Source organism: Schistocerca nitens, chromosome 2, assembly GCF_023898315.1.
Source record: "Schistocerca nitens isolate TAMUIC-IGC-003100 chromosome 2, iqSchNite1.1, whole genome shotgun sequence".
Lineage (NCBI taxonomy): Eukaryota > Metazoa > Arthropoda > Insecta > Orthoptera > Acrididae > Schistocerca > Schistocerca nitens.
This window is the reverse complement of record NC_064615.1, coordinates 1004888607-1004907774: the sequence shown is the minus strand read 5'-3', so window position 1 is coordinate 1004907774 and position 19168 is coordinate 1004888607. Positions and strand designations below refer to the sequence as shown.

Sequence of the window (19168 nt, the reverse complement as noted above, 5' to 3'; positions counted from 1 at the left end):
CGTTGTTCAAACACTTAAATTTCCAAGATGATAAAAATAAATTCACAGTATAGGAGGGAGACATTTCTGAAAATGTCTTGGACCTTAGTAAAGGCTTTAGAACAGGGCTTAACAACTGGCCGGTTTTGAGCACGAGTACTCGCATCTGCTCAGGCACCTGCTCGCGAGCAGCTGCAAGGTCGCGGAGAGGGGAGGGAGGGGAAATGCGCGCGCACGTTTGAATAGGGCCGCAGCGTGCCTATTGAATTTGCGCCGACTGTGTAACGTTTAAAGTACTACGATCAGCTCGTAACAGTCACTTCGCTGGTTAAGAATCATGTGAAGTCGCCGTTGTGTAACCCCAACCATGCTTTTGCAGTTCAACCCCCATTGGGAGGAATTGTATCTGTTTACTGAAAAAGATGGTGTTGCAAAATGATTAGTATGTCACAAAACGCTGAATTCTTTTACGAAATTTAATTTGCAGCGACATTATATGTCGTACCACGCGAAAGACTACAGACATGGAAAATGTGATTGACCATATTGTGCACAGGAAGTTATTAAACTTAAAAGGAAGCTATCCGAAGAAGATCTGGACGACGAAGAAAAATCAACTGAGGCAGCTCTCAGAGTGAGTTACAAAATTGCTTTATTTTTAGCAAAATCCCTGCGCCCCTTCACTGATGGCGATTTAATAAAAAATGGTTTTGTAGTTGCAGCGGAACATTTGTGTCTATCTCAAGCTGAACAGTTTCGGGTTGTGCCATTATCTGACATGACCATTATGCGTCGCATACAGGACATGGCAGACGACGTCCAGAGCCAGTTTGCAAATATCTGTAAAGATTTTATGGCGTATTCTCTAGCTCTAGACGAACGTGTTGATATCACTGGAACAGCGCAGCTTGCCATATTTATTAGAGGTGTTAATAGAGATCTTCAGTTGAGGGAGGAGCTCCTCGATGTAGTAGCCATGAAGAACACTACAACCGGAGGTGATATTTTAAGTAGTGATGAAGAAAGTGTTGAAAATATAGGATTGTCGTGGAATTCTTTAGTTTCAGTGTCTACAGATGGTAGTGACATACATTAAGCTAATAAAATTATGAGGCACGTGTACATTCTCCTTTATTTGTTTCATTTGTCGCAGTAATAATTCGTGAGTGATATCCCTGCAGGTGGCCGCGGATTTACATCGACTGGCGGCAGCTGTTGTGTACCCCACGTGACTCTCCCCACTCTCCGCTCTGGTCCGATAGTGGGGGTAGCGTGCTCGCGCTGCTCCATGCTCGCGCCTTGCTGCTCACAGCTTGCTCCGCGAGCACGTATGTTGTGAAGCCCTGCTTTAGAACATACAGCCACATGTTCAATATATACAAAAAATAATAGATAGTAATAATACAGTATCTGCAAGCTACCAGCACCCACCAAGTTACAAACTTCTGGTTTCCAGTCCATGGTGCATTTCCTCATATCTTTTCCATTTTACAACTCAGCCTTTCAAACAGAATTATATGATAGCCTTCAGCAACAGCTAAAGCTCTTAACCTGATTAACAACATTCTATACAAATAAAAATGTCATAAAAGTGTATCCTTTCTGTGTTCTAGTCAGCATGAATCGTGGGGGGGGGGGGGGGGGCATGATCCCAAATATTGACATTGACATGAGTTCAAAGACTTCTATATAAATGTTAAATTTCTGTAAATAAAGACATCCATATTGTACTAACAATAACATACTTAAATTTTTATTCAACAGTTTAGATTCTCCAAAGCCGTTGGCACAAAGTGATGTCTGTAATTTCGTCTGCAAGCATTTTGAAGAATAATATGTCGGTCAGTCAAGCAGCAACATAATTGTCATTTTGGGAAGCACTGTCATTGCTGTAGAAATTGTTTTTCGCCTATTTATTTAACTGGATGACAATGGCAGGTTGTATGCATACAATATTGTACAATTGTCTTCAGGTCCATTGTTGCAGTATAACACAGAGACACAGTGGTTGCCACACTGCTTAAGACAATGTTAAGCAGTACGACAACATATTCTCCTCTGTATTATGAGGTTACTTGCACTGTAACATAGGATCAGAAGGGGACTGTAGATTGCAGTTAAAACCAATAATTGTATAAATAAAATCCTTGGTGATTGTTAGAAGAAATACAAAAGTTTCCTTTTTTCTCTTTAATCTGTCCGTATATAGGAGAAGTATGCAGTTACAGTAATATCAGTTTTAAATTATGGCAATTTATTTTTGTATGAAGTATCTTTAAACTATTTATCATAATTTGAAATGCAGTAACTTCTGTATTGCCTTACACCTTTGTCTTCATAAGTTACAACTACCAGTTGTCACCTGAGATGATCTAAGAAGTCGAAAACAGGTTAGTGGTGAATAAAAATTGTTGTAGAAGATTTCCTTAATTTCTTCAATTTTAATTTGAAAAAAATACTTAAAAATACAGGTTGGACTTGATAATGTCTGAGAGTCTCAAAATACTTGAAATAATATTTTTTTAAATTTCCTCTCAGTATTTTTTTTTTTCTCTTAGTGTGAATTTTACTTTGATATCACTTTCTGCAAAGGTGAAAGTTGCTTTCTGTATATATATATATATATATATATATATATATATATATATATATATATATATATATATATATATATATATATATTCAAAAATTAAGAGAGATTAATAATGAGATGTATCAAATGTTAGAACCACCTAAATTTTCTTTTGTGTCCTACAAATCACCGTCAAGTGCAAAGCACAGAGTGCTTGGTGTGAGAAGTACTAAAGTCACTATGGTATTCAGTTGCATCTATTAAGTACACTAAGATCACATTTTGTTATTGTTCCTTGTGAAATGCTTTTAACAGTTATGATGACTGGAAAAGTTATTCAAGACAGCAAGTCTCCAGAAAGTGACAGTGGACATATATTTGATCAATATTTCTGCTAAACTTATATACATATTGTTAATAAACATTCACTAAATGAGTATAATCATATATGCTCCCTTATTATACTAAAATGTCTAAAATTTTTAGAATGGCAAAGAAAAAATGTGGGAAAAGCTGTTAAATACTGTTGCTTGGAATTTACCTCATATTATTTGGAATTATTTTTATTCCTCACCATTTTGTTACTATAATTGTAAATTCATTGCATGGAGGGCTGAATGCAGTTGTTTTATTATTTTCAGATGTTTTTGTGCCTTCTGCCACTGATTAAAACCCTTTGTCTTGTGGTAGCTTATATGACTGTGAGGTTGCACATTCTTTTCTGTGATTATACCAGAGCATTGCTAATCTGGGTTCTAGTCCTCTGTAACTCTTCTTATTGTGACCTAATGCAGTGGTTGATTTGTAATGGTAGACACAGGTACGCTGTACTGTTACCAACGACAAAAAAAAAAAAAAAACAAAGCCATTGATTTTACGATGTGGTATTATACAACTTTTGCTGTGGTTGTAGTGATGTGAAACAGATGTTGTATTCACACTTCTAAAATGCTCATAAGTTAACATAACATTTTAAGAAGTCTAAACTTCAAAAACATCTCCTTGAAGATCACAATACTGGAACCTCTTTATTACAAATCAAGCACTGACCTAATATAATTAAAATTTAGTGGATACCTGTGTTCAGCATAATTTGTTTTGCTGCACTCAAAATGCTCATAAATTAACATAACGTTTTAAGAAGTCTAAACTTCAAAAACATCTGGGAGGTCACAGTACTGGAACCTCTTTCTTTTCTTACAAATTAAGCACTGACCTAATATAATTAAATTTTAGTGGATACCTGTGTTTAACATAATTTGTTCTGCTGCACTCAAAATTTATGTTTAATCCTTATATAAAGTAAGAAGTAAATGTTTGTTGTGGTGTCATAGACAGGGAAATTGGTTACCTAAAATTTGGGATGATGTATACATTTTGCAATGATGCATACATTTTGCGCTATGTTGTTTCAACAGCATGTTCATAAACATAATTCCACTATATTTCATTGAAATGCATATGACGTCAATCACTGCAGTCAATTGAAGACTCTTATGTTGTGGATTTATGTGAAAGGGCACACAGAGTGTACTATCATGAGAATAAAATCACTCATTTTTACAAAGCTCAAGAAAAGCATATGAAAGTAAGAGTACAAACTAAATCAGTGAACAAATAATGACCCAGGAAGCAGATAGAATTAAGAAACAAATGTGAGAAACAACCAGAAGTTTTTAATGAAAATTCATGGTTTTAAGGGGACCACACCCTGCCTATCTAACCCATGTTAATTTAAGCAAGTGTTTGACCCATTTCTGAAAAAACAATTTGATGCAGGACCTTAATATTTTTACTGTATGTTACATGATGATAATAGAGTCAACTGTACTAAAATCTACTTTATCCATTTTATAGTTTTTAAGAAATACTTTTTTAAATTTATTAACAAAAAATATTAAGTTTTTTCTGCAGAAAATATTTTTTTGTGAGCTTCCTGATGAGGGAATATTAATTAATGTAGTACCAGAGGTGGCTTTTTATGTTATGCAGAGGCTCCAAAAATTTCATTCATTTATCCATGATAGTTTCTGATATAATGGGGCATATGTACTGAAAATTTTAGTTTGCAGGAAATTGACTCTAAAGAAAAAACTTTTGAAATTTGTTACTTACAGTTAATTAAAACTGTCCTGCTGCATATGATGGCCCTTCTTTGGCCTCTAGCAGGTCTTCCAGCTTCTTTTTCACCTTCCTGGATGTTTGTCTTGCTTTCTTGGCCATATTAGATGCAGACCTGTCTGCATTGGCTATCCTCATTTTATTGCAGTGTTGCAGCCCAGTGATCATATTTTCACCAGGATTAAATCCCAGCTTTTTCAGTACGCAGCACTTTCCATTATTACCACAATTGAATGTAATAACAGCATCATGAACTCGTAGCTTCATTGTATGCATGCCTACAAATACAGTTTTAGGAAGGTGGTTCCCAATTATGCTGTTGAAACATTCATTTGGGTTCTGTGTCTGCCATTGCAGACATTTCCTTAGAAGGTCAGGATGAGCCAAGTCTCTGAATGAACAAAGTAAGAGCATATAGACCATCAGACCAATTGTGTGATTGGATTGAAGAGTTCCTAGATAACAGAACGCAGCATGTCATTCTCAATGGAGAGAAGTCTTCTGAAGTAAGAGTGATTTTAGGTGTGCCGCAGGGTAGTGTCATAGGACCATTGCTATTCACAATATACATAAATGACCTTGTGGATGACATCGGAAGTTCACTGAGGCTTTTTGCAGATGATGCTGTGGTGTATCGAGAGGTTGTAACAATGGAAAATTGTACTGAAATGCAGGAGGATCTGCAGCGAATTGATGCATGGTGCAGGGAATGGCAATTGAATCTCAATGTAGACAAGTGTAATGTGCTGCGAATACATAGAAAGATAGATCCCTTATCATTTAGCTACAATAGCAGGTCAGCAACTGGAAGCAGTTAATTCCATAAATTATCTGGGAGTACGCATTAGGAGTGATTTAAAATGGAATGATCATATAAAGTTGATCGTCGGTAAAGCAGATGCCAGACTGAGATTCATTGGAAGAATCCTAAGGACTGCTTGAATACTGCTCAGCAGTGTGGGATCCGTACCAGATAGGGTTGATAGAAGAGATAGAGAAGATCCAACGGAGAGCAGCGCGCTTCGTTACAGGATCATTTAGTAATCGTGAAAGCGTTACGGAGATGATAGATAAACTCCAGTGGAAGACTCTGCGGGAGAGACGCTCAGTAGCTCGGTACGGGCTTTTGTTGAAGTTTCGAGAACATACCTTCACCGAAGAGTCAAGCAGTATATTGCTACCTCCTACGTATATCTCACGAAGAGACCATGAGGATAAAATCAGAGAGATTAGAGCCCACACAGAAGCATACCGACAATCCTTCTTTCCACGAACGATACGAGACTGGAATAGAAGGGAGAACCGATTGAGGTACTCAGGGTACCCTCCGCCACACACCATCAGGTGGCTTGCGGAGTATGGATGTAGATGTAGATGTAAAATAGGTTTAATTGCTGTAATAACAGCAGCAGGAAGAGAATGCTGGTGAGAATAAGATTCTCCAGTTGCCTGAGCCCTACTGTATTTGCACCACGAATTTTCTCCTGCTGGACACAATCCATGACATGGCTTATCATCAGTAGAGGACTTATGGAAGAATATGGCCCAAACATCTCTCTTCATTGCCTCCTAATTTTCTTTATATCTCCTAATTGTCTACCCATAGTATACCATACCTGCAAGTTTTCTATTTCAGTTTTAGTTAACTGACTCTGTCCGGTCAACAGTTTTCTGTGTTCTAATTTTTTTCCTCTCGTATCAACAGTTAGTTTTCTCAGCCTTGTTCCCAAACGTTTTTGAACATGGCCTACACATTCTATTTAGCTAATAATGGCATCTTCATATGGCTTAGAGTTCACCACATTGTTGTATGCCTTACTGTCACCATCGCCCAGATATTTGGTGTACCATATGCCTCTTGTTTCTACGGAGCGATGAAATATTTGTTGTACTCCATGAACTTCCATACCACCACTTGTTCCTCTAAAATTAGCCACACAGTTGTGTTCTTTATGTTCATTGACTTTACAACATTTGCAATATTTAGACATTATCTCCACATCTAACACTTTACCGGTGTCTACACTCATGGCAGTCACTACTCCATTCAGAGAAGTATGTCCTTTTTTCCGCCAACTTCCATCAAGTGCAACTGCAATATTCAAACATCCATCATTTTCTTCCACTGCTTCCCTAGGAGCCAGTTTCATGCTTTCCTCACTGACCTCACATACAGCTTTCTCTAATATTGCAGTCAGTTTTTCAAATTTATTTGGTGATTGATGTAAGTTCATCACTGAACAAAATGTTCTCCCTGCAGCCATGCTCTTGCCAATGGATCATAAGGCATAAACTAATCTAGTATTAATTTCATAAGGACCACTTGCATCTGGTTTTGAAAAACTCACAAATGAAATCACAGCTGAGCATTTAGTGCAAATTAAATCCAAAGCAATTGCTAGGCCTTTTCTCCCACTGGCGCTCTCACAAATTTTCACACTCTGTGACTCACCACCTGTCTACATTGTAGAAATTTAGAAATTACATCCAATAATATTCTCAAATATATAATAATGTTACTGCACCCCTTGTCACTTGCAACAAATTTGTTGTATCTCTCTTGAAATGGCGAGAGCTTCTTTGATGATGCACTTGTTGAAGAATTACAATTAGAAACATCGTTGCCAGGTGACATAACCTCTTGTACAGAAAGCTTTCTAAACTTGTTTCCTCTAAATTGTCATTTCTTGAAAATGCCTTTACGTTTCGTCATCTTCAATAAACACAACAAAACACTTGTAAACAAGCACTACAAACGTAAGTATAACAACTACTCGCAATCACACTTGAACAAAACTAACCGTGTGTTTGAAAGCGTGTTGTTTACAAACAGCAGAAACAAAAGAATACCGACCGTTGCATTCCAAGGATAGCCAACACACTTGGGAGTAAATAAGAAAAAAAAGGAAAAAAATAATCTCTAACGTGCAATCTACGGGATATAAAGATCTAAAATATATGCAGAAAAGTGGGTGTGGCACATAAACACACGTGGTAGGAAAATGCTCTTTAAATGCTCGGAAAAAAAATTTCAGCAAAATCCTTTTCAGAGTACTTAAATAAAAACTTGATCTATCGAAATATGATGAAAACTGAAAATCGATATTTTTCGACCTGAACCACGTTGTGGTCCTCTTAAGGATAATCACCTCTCACTTCTTTAATGCACTGTCTCAAGCCACTTAAAGACTGATGATTTTTCTCCTTGGTAATGTTGTTTAGAAACGCTTTTAGGCAGGGACAACCAGTTTTAGAACTAAAAAAATTATACCCATGGATGATATCTTTCTCTTATTGTAACTGAAAGAAATCAGATGGAAGCCAATCAGAGCTATAAGATGAATGCAGAAGTGCCCACACCAGGATTACTCCAGAATTGGTTTCATTTTAGTCACACTATGAGCAGAAATGTGTAATTCTAACTCCTGAAATCTTTTGAAAGTTAATGAAAATCTCCTCCAGTTGCTGATAAGAAAGTTATGAAGTCCACATGATTAATTTTGGCTGTTATATTAGGCCATTATCAAGTGTCTCTGAAAGCTATGCTGAAGAAAAGACTGTCAAATGGTAAAATGCTTCTCTACAGCATAACTTTCAGATACACTTGATAATGGTGTTATATAAAGGCTGAAACCAGTCCTATGGACTTCATTAAGTTCTTATTAGGAACTGGAGCATCTTTTCATTAATTGAACATACAGTTGCGAAAGCTACGCCCTCTGAACATTGAGAAACTAATAATTATTTTGAAAAGCATAGGAAGGTGTACCATAGTTTACATGCCTTTACTTTTCTGGCTTCTTAATGTGTGGCTGTTTTGATGTTTGCCAACAGAGGATGAAAGTATACACAATGGTTTCACTAAATTTATGTTCCACTCTTACAGTTTCGAATTTTACATTTGATTTTTGACTACCGGAGTTAAATTCTTGAGCAAGATAATAGTGATTGTGCAGATCCATTTAAAAGAATACAGTGGGTGTATTGGGAGAAACATTGACATCTGCTGCTCACTGTTGAACATAGAACATGTTTTCATTGGTAGAACCAATTCGTGGTATGCAAACATCCGTTTTCAAAGGAATTTCTGTTGTATTCAGTTATGTTCAAACAATGAGGATCATGGATGTGGAGGAAGGAGAATATCCAATTACCAAATTGCCAGTCAGGAGTTGCTCAAGCTACTGATTAACATTAAAAACCACTTCAATATAATTTTTAAAAATCATAATATCAGAGTGCTTCAATTTTAGTTTAATGTCTGACTGTGATTGAATAGTGTACAGAGCATAACAGTGAAGATAAATCGACCACTTTTAATAGTTGTCTGTTAACTTGCAATGATATTTTGCTACAGACCATTTCTCTTGAAAATGTTATTTCTTCATTTCCATAAGCAATATTTCCATTCCAGTCACATACAGTACCAGTACATCTTAAAACTTGTGTAAATCTATCCCTTCTCCTTGCATTCATTGTCCAGTTTGATGATTACCTACATACCTGTATCCTTGATGTGTTATATTATATTACCTCACTTGGTAGATGTAATTAGGTTTTCTTACATTGGAAAATCATGGTGAGTGCAAAGAACTGAATGAGTAATTGCTCCATAACTCAAATATTGTAGTGATTCTGTTCAGCATTTTGTTGTTTAATGCATAGTGTCTCATGTTAATGAGTGTACTGTGACTCTTAAAGCACATATTGGTAGTGCACCATTTTAATTTGCTGACTAAAGAGTATGTTATTGTTAATTGCTTCAATCTAGGAATTTTTTAATTATTTTGAAAACCATATTTGATACATTAAGAAATTTAAAGCAGGGTGCAAAGTGTCAGCTGCATCACTAACCCTAATGGTTAATCATGCGTGGATTAAATCTTGTCGTACAAACTTCAATCTGTATTGAATGCCGTGAAAGTGAAATAGTCTGCCCTAAACCATAACTATTATAGAACTGTCCTGTCATGCATGTTTGTCTTCTCATACACTTTGTGTTGGTGTATATACTGTGTGAATGTTACAGACCACTATTGGAAAACCATCAGTTTGACTTACAGTGCTGCCCCATACATACAGTAATATGAACAAAATTATATCTGTAGTATTCAGAATAATGAAATTGACAATTATTGTAATCCGTAGGTACATTTCCAATTGATACTACGAAGACTCGTCTGCAAATTCAGGGGCAGAAAATTGATAGCAACTATGCTGAGCTCAAGTATCGTGGAATGATTGATGCTTTTTGTAAGATAACAAAGAAAGAAGGTTTTGGGGCATTATACGCTGGGTGAGCATGTGCAGATAATAAGTTTATTTTCTAAATAATTTTTGTGAACTTGTCCACCATATTTAGTTTCCTGCTTTGCTTGTTCCAGTATTTGGCCCGCTGTTCTAAGGCAAGCCACCTACGGCACGATAAAATTTGGCACGTATTATTCGTTGAAACGCATTGTTTCGCAAGGCAAGGAAGATGACGTTGCCGTCAATGTGTGTTGTGCAGTTATTGCAGGCATGGTCTCCAGTGCAATTGCCAATCCAACAGATGTACTTAAGGTGCGCATGCAAGTGCTGGGTGGCCAGAGAGGATTACTTGACTGTTTCCAAGAAGTTTATCGGTATGAAGGAGTTGGTGGGCTGTGGAGGGTAAGTTTTATTTCCCACTTTTTCCAGTAACATAAACTGTAAGGCTCTGCAGACAGAACTAAAATTGTAATGTGTGATGTGCTGCTTTCTAATCAGGGTTGGCTGTATGTTTTCAGAATTACTAAATAGAGTTTAACTTTACTTAGCGATTCCTATCAGGACCAATACAGGGGCATAATGCTCATAATGGCTGTGACATTTGATTAGCCACACACCTGCCTCTTGGGGTAATGGAAAATGGTGAGCAACTCAGCGAGCTCAGGTGACTGGGTGCAGGTTTGGCAAACCTGGGTTTCCTGAGCTCCTCTAGCTGGTTGTGGGACAGAATTGGCTTATGATTAACAATGTTCAAAATCTTACAATGGTCAAGTGGATCCCACTGCCGCCCAACCTTCAAAGGGAGCTCGACATGTTAGCCCTCCAGAAAAATCAACACTTTCTACTACAAATGTGAACAGTAGCTTGGTACAGATGTGTTGAAATGTAATTAAGGAAAATTCAACCAAGAAAACGTTAGAGGGGACGACAGTAACCCATCAACTTCCTTCCACCACTTGAAGACAATGACACACGTGGGCTATGTAGAACAGGCTGTCAAGGTTTTATACATCGCACAAAGAGGACCAGAAATGGATATTCTGAAAGAGATGGAAATATATTCACACAAACAAAATTACATTCAAGAAAGTTGAAATGTATAAATCGATTTGAAACAGAAACAGTACATAGAAAATTTTGTTGAAGTTATTGTCCCAAACTCTGGATGAGTAGAAAAAGAAAATCAGAGATCATGTTACCGTGAAATTAAACAACATCAGGAAATTGTCGTGCATTACAATGCTATCTGGCATAACCATTAAAAAAAAAAAAAAAAAAAAATGAATGTAGAACCACACAAACGTGAATCATATAAGCAGTATAATGTAGCTGGTAAGAAGAAAGATATGACCTACAGAACACCATAGAAGCAAACAGCCTGTAACCACATAACATCGCTGACTCAACTACCACTACAGTTGTCAAGTAACATCATTATGAAATAAACTCTTGTAATTCAACATCTTCACAACTATCTTCTCCAGCAAAAGTTTATAACCTAATGTAGCTCCATCAATACCAAAGGAGCATACTTATGCAGTAGTGTGACAGCAACTGAGACATCGATGTCATACGGATATCAAGACTGCCTGATGTGCATAGCAACCACAATTCTATAAAAGTTAAATTATCTGCTTCAAAATTTGAAATATTGTACCATACTATATGCTTTCCATAGACCTGAAGGTGGCAGTCATGCAGAAATAGGCCTATTGTAGTAAACAATATAATTGAACACAGCAGTGTGTTGTCTCATATCATAATATATAATGTCCATATGTGAATAAACACGAGATAGAATATCTGGCCAGTATTTCACCAGAAGGTGAAATATACTCGCATAAAAGTAAAAGTGGTGATATTATCTTAGCTTTTGGAACTCCTAGATACTTCGTCGGGGAGTAGAGGGGGATAGAATGGGGAAGGTTAAAACAGAAAGACAGGTCACTCAGACTCCATGATGAGAAGGACCCACCTTTAGTGAGAATATCTTTGTCCATCCTCCTCGCTACAGGAGAGTTCCTCTCATGCTGCAGTCTGAATGACCAGTCTTTCCCTTCTACTCTGTACTTCTCTATCCCTGTCTCTTATCCAAGGAAGCATATAGCTGTTTCAAAAGCTAGGATAATGTCATCACTTGTACTTGTTCTGTGTGTGTGTGTGTGTGTGTGTGTGTGTGTGTGTGTGTGTGTGTTTTTTGTCTGCAGCAGTAAACATTTAGTCTCCTGAAGGTAAGTAATTACCAGCAATTAATGTCTCACCTTTTTTATATTCAGCATGCACTGGAGTAAATCACTACATCACTCGAATCAGTAAAACAGCTTGGAAATGGGTGTTATTAACAAAAACAAGCTGTGCTAAACAAGCTGAACAGCTGCTTAAGTGCAAGAAGGTTGGGGAATTACTTTTAGTGGTAAAAAAGCATAATACCCGTAAGTCAAGTAGAAGTGTGGTTTCTTGACATAATATTATGAATATGTAGACAAAAGACTAACTGATGGAATGATACCTTGAGGGAGTAACAGAGATAACAAAACATGATGAAGTGTGTCAATGGCAAGCTTCAAAAGACTGATGCCTTTATTCCAATATTTGACTCACTGAACTTACTGGAGTATATTAAGGCACGATTCCTTGAACTGAAAGTGTTGCCGTATATTCCTAACCCCTTTGCAATAATATTATGAGAAGGAAAGTTGCTACTCACCATATAGTGGGGATGCTGAGTCACAATAGGCACAACAAATAGACTTTCACTGTTAAAGCTTTCGGCCTTTGTCAACAATACACGCACACACACACACACACACACACACACACACACACACACACACACACGACTGCTGTCTCAGGCAACTGAAAGCATGGTTTCAGTTGCCTGAGACTGTAGTCGTGTGTGTGTGTGTGTGTGTGTGTGTGTGTGTGTGTGTGTGTGTGTGTCTATTGTTGACAAAGGCCAGTGGCCGAAAGCTTTAACTGTGAAAGTCTTTTTTTTGTTGTGCCTATCTGTGACTCACCATCTCCGCTGTATGATGAGCAGCAACTTCCCTTCTCATAATATTGTTACATTCCTTCCTAGATTTTCCATTGTTTGATTTTAACCCGCTGCAATGCTTTAAATTTCAGTGAAACAGCCACAGAACTCTTGCCTGCCAGCAGTGTGTGATATGGTAGATATGGTGAAGTGGGAGTCTTTTTCTCTTCCAGAATGCTTTGTTAATGGTGGTGGTGATCAGGGAGTATGGAATAAAGCTGCAAAATATTTCAGGACCAAAGGTGGGTGCAGGAGATCAAAATAATCAAGAGGATATCCTATGCTGAATCAAAAAGCATAGCATCTGCAGACATTAACAATGTTATTTGCATCAGGGGGAACCTGTAATAATGGATGACATGTCCTGCAGATGCAGACCTGTAGTGTAAGCAAAAATACACGTTACTTCAAGTGTAGTTGCAAAACAGCAACTGTTTCCATTTTGGTAACAAGCAAAACAATTGCACAGAATACCAAAGACACCAAGAGGGCATTCACACCACAACCAAGAATGTCACAGAGAGCAACAAACAGCATGCCAAAACATCCATCACTGCCAGCATTGCCATTGATAGAGAAATATCACATGGATAAATAAAAACATAAAAGGGGTTAAGTGCAAAGCCATTAGATCATCTTAACACGTAAGAGTGGGCTTCTTATGCCAATTTTAGATTTTCAACAGAAACCATTCTCATCACTTTTTGGGGTTTTGTACCTCAGTTGGTAAAAGTGGAATCCTTATAGAATCACTTTGTTGTCTGCCTGACATCCCCTGGTAGCCTGTGCCTATGACACGTATAGCGTCTGTAATATTTCAAAGCAAAGTAATACTGGTAATTGATGCAGAATTGCACTTCCATTGTTTGGAATAAGATTGCAACCTCTCATAAAATTCCATTGAAGCATACCATAGAACAATTTGGCATTTGCATGACAGCAGTAGCCCTATGGTTGGCTGTAACATTCTCTTCTCTGGAGACTCTCTCCCCTGGAGACTCCCATCAAATTATATCAGTTATTGCAACAGGGACGAGAGCAGACAAATTCAATACATTGCCAGTTAGTGTAGAATGTTAATATAACTCCAAGACTAATAAAATAAAAGGAAAATTACAGTAGTGAATGTGAAATTATACAAAAAATTTAAATCTAAAACTTAAAAAGTCTTGTAATTCCTGGGACTGATATCTTGCCAGTATTGATATCGATAACAGGCAAAAAATGTCAAGATTCTCGATCCCTGGGATGGATGAACTATTTATAAAAGCCTACATAACTAAGTTGCACAGGATCCTTGGAGTGTGAGTCATACTCTTACTTGTGTAGTTTTGTGTAGTTTTTTTAATATACTTGACCTGTAAATGAGGGGACAGTTTTAAATTTCAAAGATGTGGTGAAGTTTCTGGGATGCATATTTGGTGTTGTTGTTATACTCGGGGGACCTAAAGGCAAGGTACCTCGAGGCACTGATCATTTTAATTAAAATACCTTAGTCACATATCTTGTGGAGCAGAGTCTGTTCCCGTTTATAAAGCTTTTGTACAATTCTGACTACACTATGGATGCGTGGTATATGGATCAGCAAGACCTAATTACATTAAGATCAATGATGTCATCCACCATGAGGGGATTAGGATGGCCACAGGTACTTAGACTCTCGTCTGAGACAGAGTAGCTGCCCTTGTCACCTGGCAGCAGCTCCTCATGGTGCGTCAGTTGTGCAGGTGCTCTACTGTTCTAGATTTTCTGGCTTATAAAACCATTACACACATTCCTGTGGGAACAATTTTTGCAACTCACCCTGAGGAAAATAATTGTATGTATGCTGCAACAGTAGTATGAAAACATGATACAGATTTCCTTGAAGTGTTATATTGTAATGCTTTACTAGCTGAGTCAAAAAAATCCTTTTTGTGGGAAAATGAAGTGCACTTAAGATTTTGTTCTTTGCTGTGATTCTTGAGTTTCTCCCGGCGTATTTGATAATCAAAATATCCACGGGTGTACTGCCGGTCTACAGTGTCCAACGGGCACAATATTTCGGCGATCATACATGTCGCCATCATCAGGTGAACTGACAGACTGAGCTCCTGTGAACGTGCCGGCACGGAGATCTGTACACTATGGCTGCTCAGGTGGAACTGGGTTCGGTCGCGGCGGCGGCGGATTTAAATACCCTCCGCCCGCGGCGCGCTCACTCCGCCTTCCGCGCCCCGCGCCACGGTCGCGCGGTGGAACAGATTGCGACGGCGTCTGAGATGACGTCGGTGTGATGGCTCCGTCCGCCGTGGTCGTCACAACTATACATTTGCTCGATTTACTCTTGATTAACCCAATCGCTGGTTCCCAAGCCTTGCTAAGATTATAGCCACAGTCACGATTTATGAGGTCGTCATTGGTGCGAATTTCGATGGCCTCTCTAACAACGCTGTCCCAGTATCTCGACGTCTGTACCAGAATCCTCGTGCGTTCATACTCCATAGCGTGATTTTCCGACAAACAATGTTCAGCAACCGCCGACTTGCTCGGATACATCAGTCGAGTGTGCCTCTGGTGTTCACGGCATCGATCCTCGACGGTACGCATCGTCTGACCAATATACGACTTGCCACATTGACACGGAATCTGGTACACGCCGGCCTTCCTCAAACCGAGGTCATCTTTGGCGCTCCCCACCAGTGCACGAGTTTTATTCGGAGGAAAAACACCGTTCCGACCCGGTGTTTCTTCAAAATGCGGGCGATCTTTCCCGAGAGTGCGCCTGTATATGGGATAAACGCAGTGCCTACCTCCTCCCTCGTGATTTCATCCATATCCACAGGTTGTGCTGTAGTGGTTGGGTGGAGAGCACGTTGAATCTGCCACTCTGAGTACCCATTTTTTCGAAATACAGTTCTCAGGTGTTCCAATTCCTGGGGTAGACTCTCTGCGTCAGAGATAGTGCGCGCCCTATGTACTAGAGTTTTAAGTACCCCATTCCTCTGTGAAGGGTGGTGGCAGCTGTCTGCGTGCAAATACAGATCAGTGTGCGTTGTCTTCCGATACACCCCATGACCTAGGGTGCCGTCAGGCCTTCTCTTGACCAAGACGTCAAGGAAAGGTAGTTTACCCTCCGTTGCAGTCTCCATAGTGAATTTGATGTTGGGGTGTATGGAGTTTAGATGTGTAAGGAAGTCAAGGAGTTTATCCATACCATGTGGCCAGATGACGAAAGTGTTGTCCACGTAACGGAAAAAGCAAGTAGGTTTCCATTCGGATGACGACAGGGCTTCCTCCTCGAAGTTCTCCATGTACAAATTCGCTACCACCGGTGGGTAGCCCATGGGGTGTATCGGAAGACAACGCACACTGATCTGTATTTGCACGCAGACAGCTGCCACCACCCTTCACAGAGGAATGGGGTACTTAAAACTCTAGTACATAGGGCGCGCGCTATCTCTGACGCAGAGAGTCTACCCCAGGAATTGGAACACCTGAGAACTGTATTTCGAAAAAATGGGTACTCAGAGTGGCAGATTCAACGTGCTCTCCACCCAACCACTACAGCACAACCTGTGGATATGGATGAAATCACGAGGGAGGAGGTAGGCACTGCGTTTATCCCATATACAGGCGCACTCTCGGGAAAGATCGCCCGCATTTTGAAGAAACACCGGGTCGGAACGGTGTTTTGTCCTCCGAATAAAACTCGTGCACTGGTGGGGAGCGCCAAAGATGACCTCGGTTTGAGGAAGGCCGGCGTGTACCAGATTCCGTGTCAATGTGGCAAGTCGTATATTGGTCAGACGATGCGTACCGTCGAGGATCGATGCCGTGAACACCAGAGGCACACTCGACTGATGTATCCGAGCAAGTCGGCGGTCACTGAACATTGTTTGTCGGAAAATCACGCTATGGAGTATGAACGCACGAGGATTCTGGTACAGACGTCGAGATACTGGGACAGCGTTGTTAGAGAGGCCATCGAAATTCGCACCAATGACGACCTCATAAATCGTGACTGTGGCTATAATCTTAGCAAGGCTTGGGAACCAGCGATTGGGTTAATCAAGAGTAAATCGAGCAAATGTATAGTTGTGACGACCACGGCGGACGGAGCCATCACACCGACGTCATCTCAGACGCCGTCGCAATCTGTTCCACCGCGCGACCGTGGCGCGGGGCGCGGACGGCGGAGTGAGCGCGCCGCGGGCGGAGGGTATTTAAATCCGCCGCCGCCGCGACCGAACCCAGTTCCACCTGAGCAGCCATAGTGTACAGATCTCCGTGCCGGCACGTTCACAGGAGCTCAGTCCGTCAGTTCACCTGATGATGGCGACATGTATGATCGCCGAAATATTGTGCCCGTTGGACACTGTAGACCGGCAGTACACCCGTGGATATTTTGATTGTTCTTTGCTGTTTCATGATGACTTCCTTAACTAATTAATACTGAGATACTGGTTACCGTTTTGTAGTTTTTCATACTTAGGGTAACTAGCAGTCTGTCTTATAAATGGGTTATAGGATGTGCATAAGAAGCTTTTGGAGTGGTATTGGCTATCTTTGTGCTCACTGCTTCGTTCACGTAAACTGTATGGTCTGTTTTTTTATTTTAATCGAATTTTTATGTTGTTTGCAAATTGCACCATCTTCTAAACTTTCCACAGTAATTAAGGCCACAGTAGCATGGTCGTTTCCAAATGTACTTCTGACCAAAAAGCAATTGTGATAACTAGAGTCCAAGGTTTTTATTAATCAGGAATTTGCATTGTTGTGGTGATATTCCTTAGAAGCTTCCATCCCTCAACAAATATTTCTTTATTTCTAACCGAGGAATGAAATACCAATTTTAATAGATTTAGCTTCAAATTTTTCTAATGTAACGAAATATATTCATAGAACCTTTTATTTTTTATTTCTGATGGATAAGTCATATTCTAATTTTAATAGATGTAGCTTTAAAATGCCCTAGTAGCTCTTTAATAATAATTTACTTTCAAAAAGCTTTCACCTACTAGATTTTCCAAAAATGCTGAGAAACTTATTTTTTATATCTGATGAAACAAAATACCAATTTTTATAGGTGTAGCTTCAAAATTGCCTTAGTAGCTACATATTTTCAAAACCATTCATCCCCTATTTCACCCTCTTAGGAGTGGAATTTTGAACAATTCCATAAACGATGCCTACAGTACAAGATCTCTACCCTGTCCAAATTTCAAGTGTCTGTCCTAAGTGGTTTGGGATGGATGATAATGAGGCAGTGAATTAGTCTGGCCCCCTTAGGGACTGAATTCTCATAAACAGTGAAACACATGCTTTTTTTCATTTTTAACCAAGAAGTGAAATACCAATGTTCATAGATGTAGACTTTAAAATTCCTTAGTAGTTTCCTCAATAATGGTTTATTTAAAAAAAAAAAATCTGCCACTATTTCACCTCCAGAGGGATTAAATTTCCAAAGATGCATAAATACATATTTCTTTATTTGTGGCCCAGAAACCAAATACCAATTTCTTAGGTCTAGCTTCAACGTTACCCTAATAGCGTCATATTTTCAAAAAACCTCTCATCCCCTATTTCACTCCCGTAAGGGTTAAATTTAGAAAAATCTCTTCTTAAATGATGCTGAATGTATAAGATCAACACACACTGCAAATTTCAGGTTTCTATCCTTATTCATATATACTTACTTGTAATAATGTTTAATTAGACTGCAGTACACAATCCATTCAGTAAAACTGGTTCTTATGGACTTTGCGTAACAATTTGTTTTGGTGTACCAGTGGACTAAACTTTTGTGATATGTATACCAGCAATAATCTACACTATATGCCAGCTTCATGCATTCTACTCCTGTGCTGGACTGACCTGTAAAAGTAAAGTCTGAACAATGCTTTCAACCACTCAAAACTAAAAAATGTAATGGTATTACAAGAGGTAAGTTAATCTGTTATTTTTGCACTCAACTTTATAGCTCTAATTACAGTCTGTAGATGTGTGTAGGTGTACCTTTACCAGTCTATAGGAGTACAAAGTTTTTCTTTGATATGGTATGATCATACCCTATATGAATTCTAGTCATACAAAAAATATTGCTTAGCACAAAAATTATGTGTACCCTATTTCCATTAATGAAGTTCATTCTTTTCCACACATAAGAAATATATCTGTGACTCTTGGGTCTTATATTAGATGTTGGTATTAAAACTTGAGTGTCGTATCGG

The 19168-nt window shown here is 38.9% G+C and overlaps 1 protein-coding gene across 1 annotated transcript in view; it reads left to right on the top strand.

The window, feature by feature from the left end:
- Nucleotides 1-19168, top strand: part of LOC126237356 (mitochondrial uncoupling protein Bmcp) — a 126690-nt gene that overhangs the window by 27336 nt on the left and 80186 nt on the right. Inside the window, exons 3-4 of the mRNA XM_049947422.1 lie at nucleotides 9821-9968; nucleotides 10057-10324. Coding sequence (XP_049803379.1) covers nucleotides 9821-9968; nucleotides 10057-10324 — 416 coding nt within the window. The remainder of the gene's footprint in view (nucleotides 1-9820; nucleotides 9969-10056; nucleotides 10325-19168) is intronic.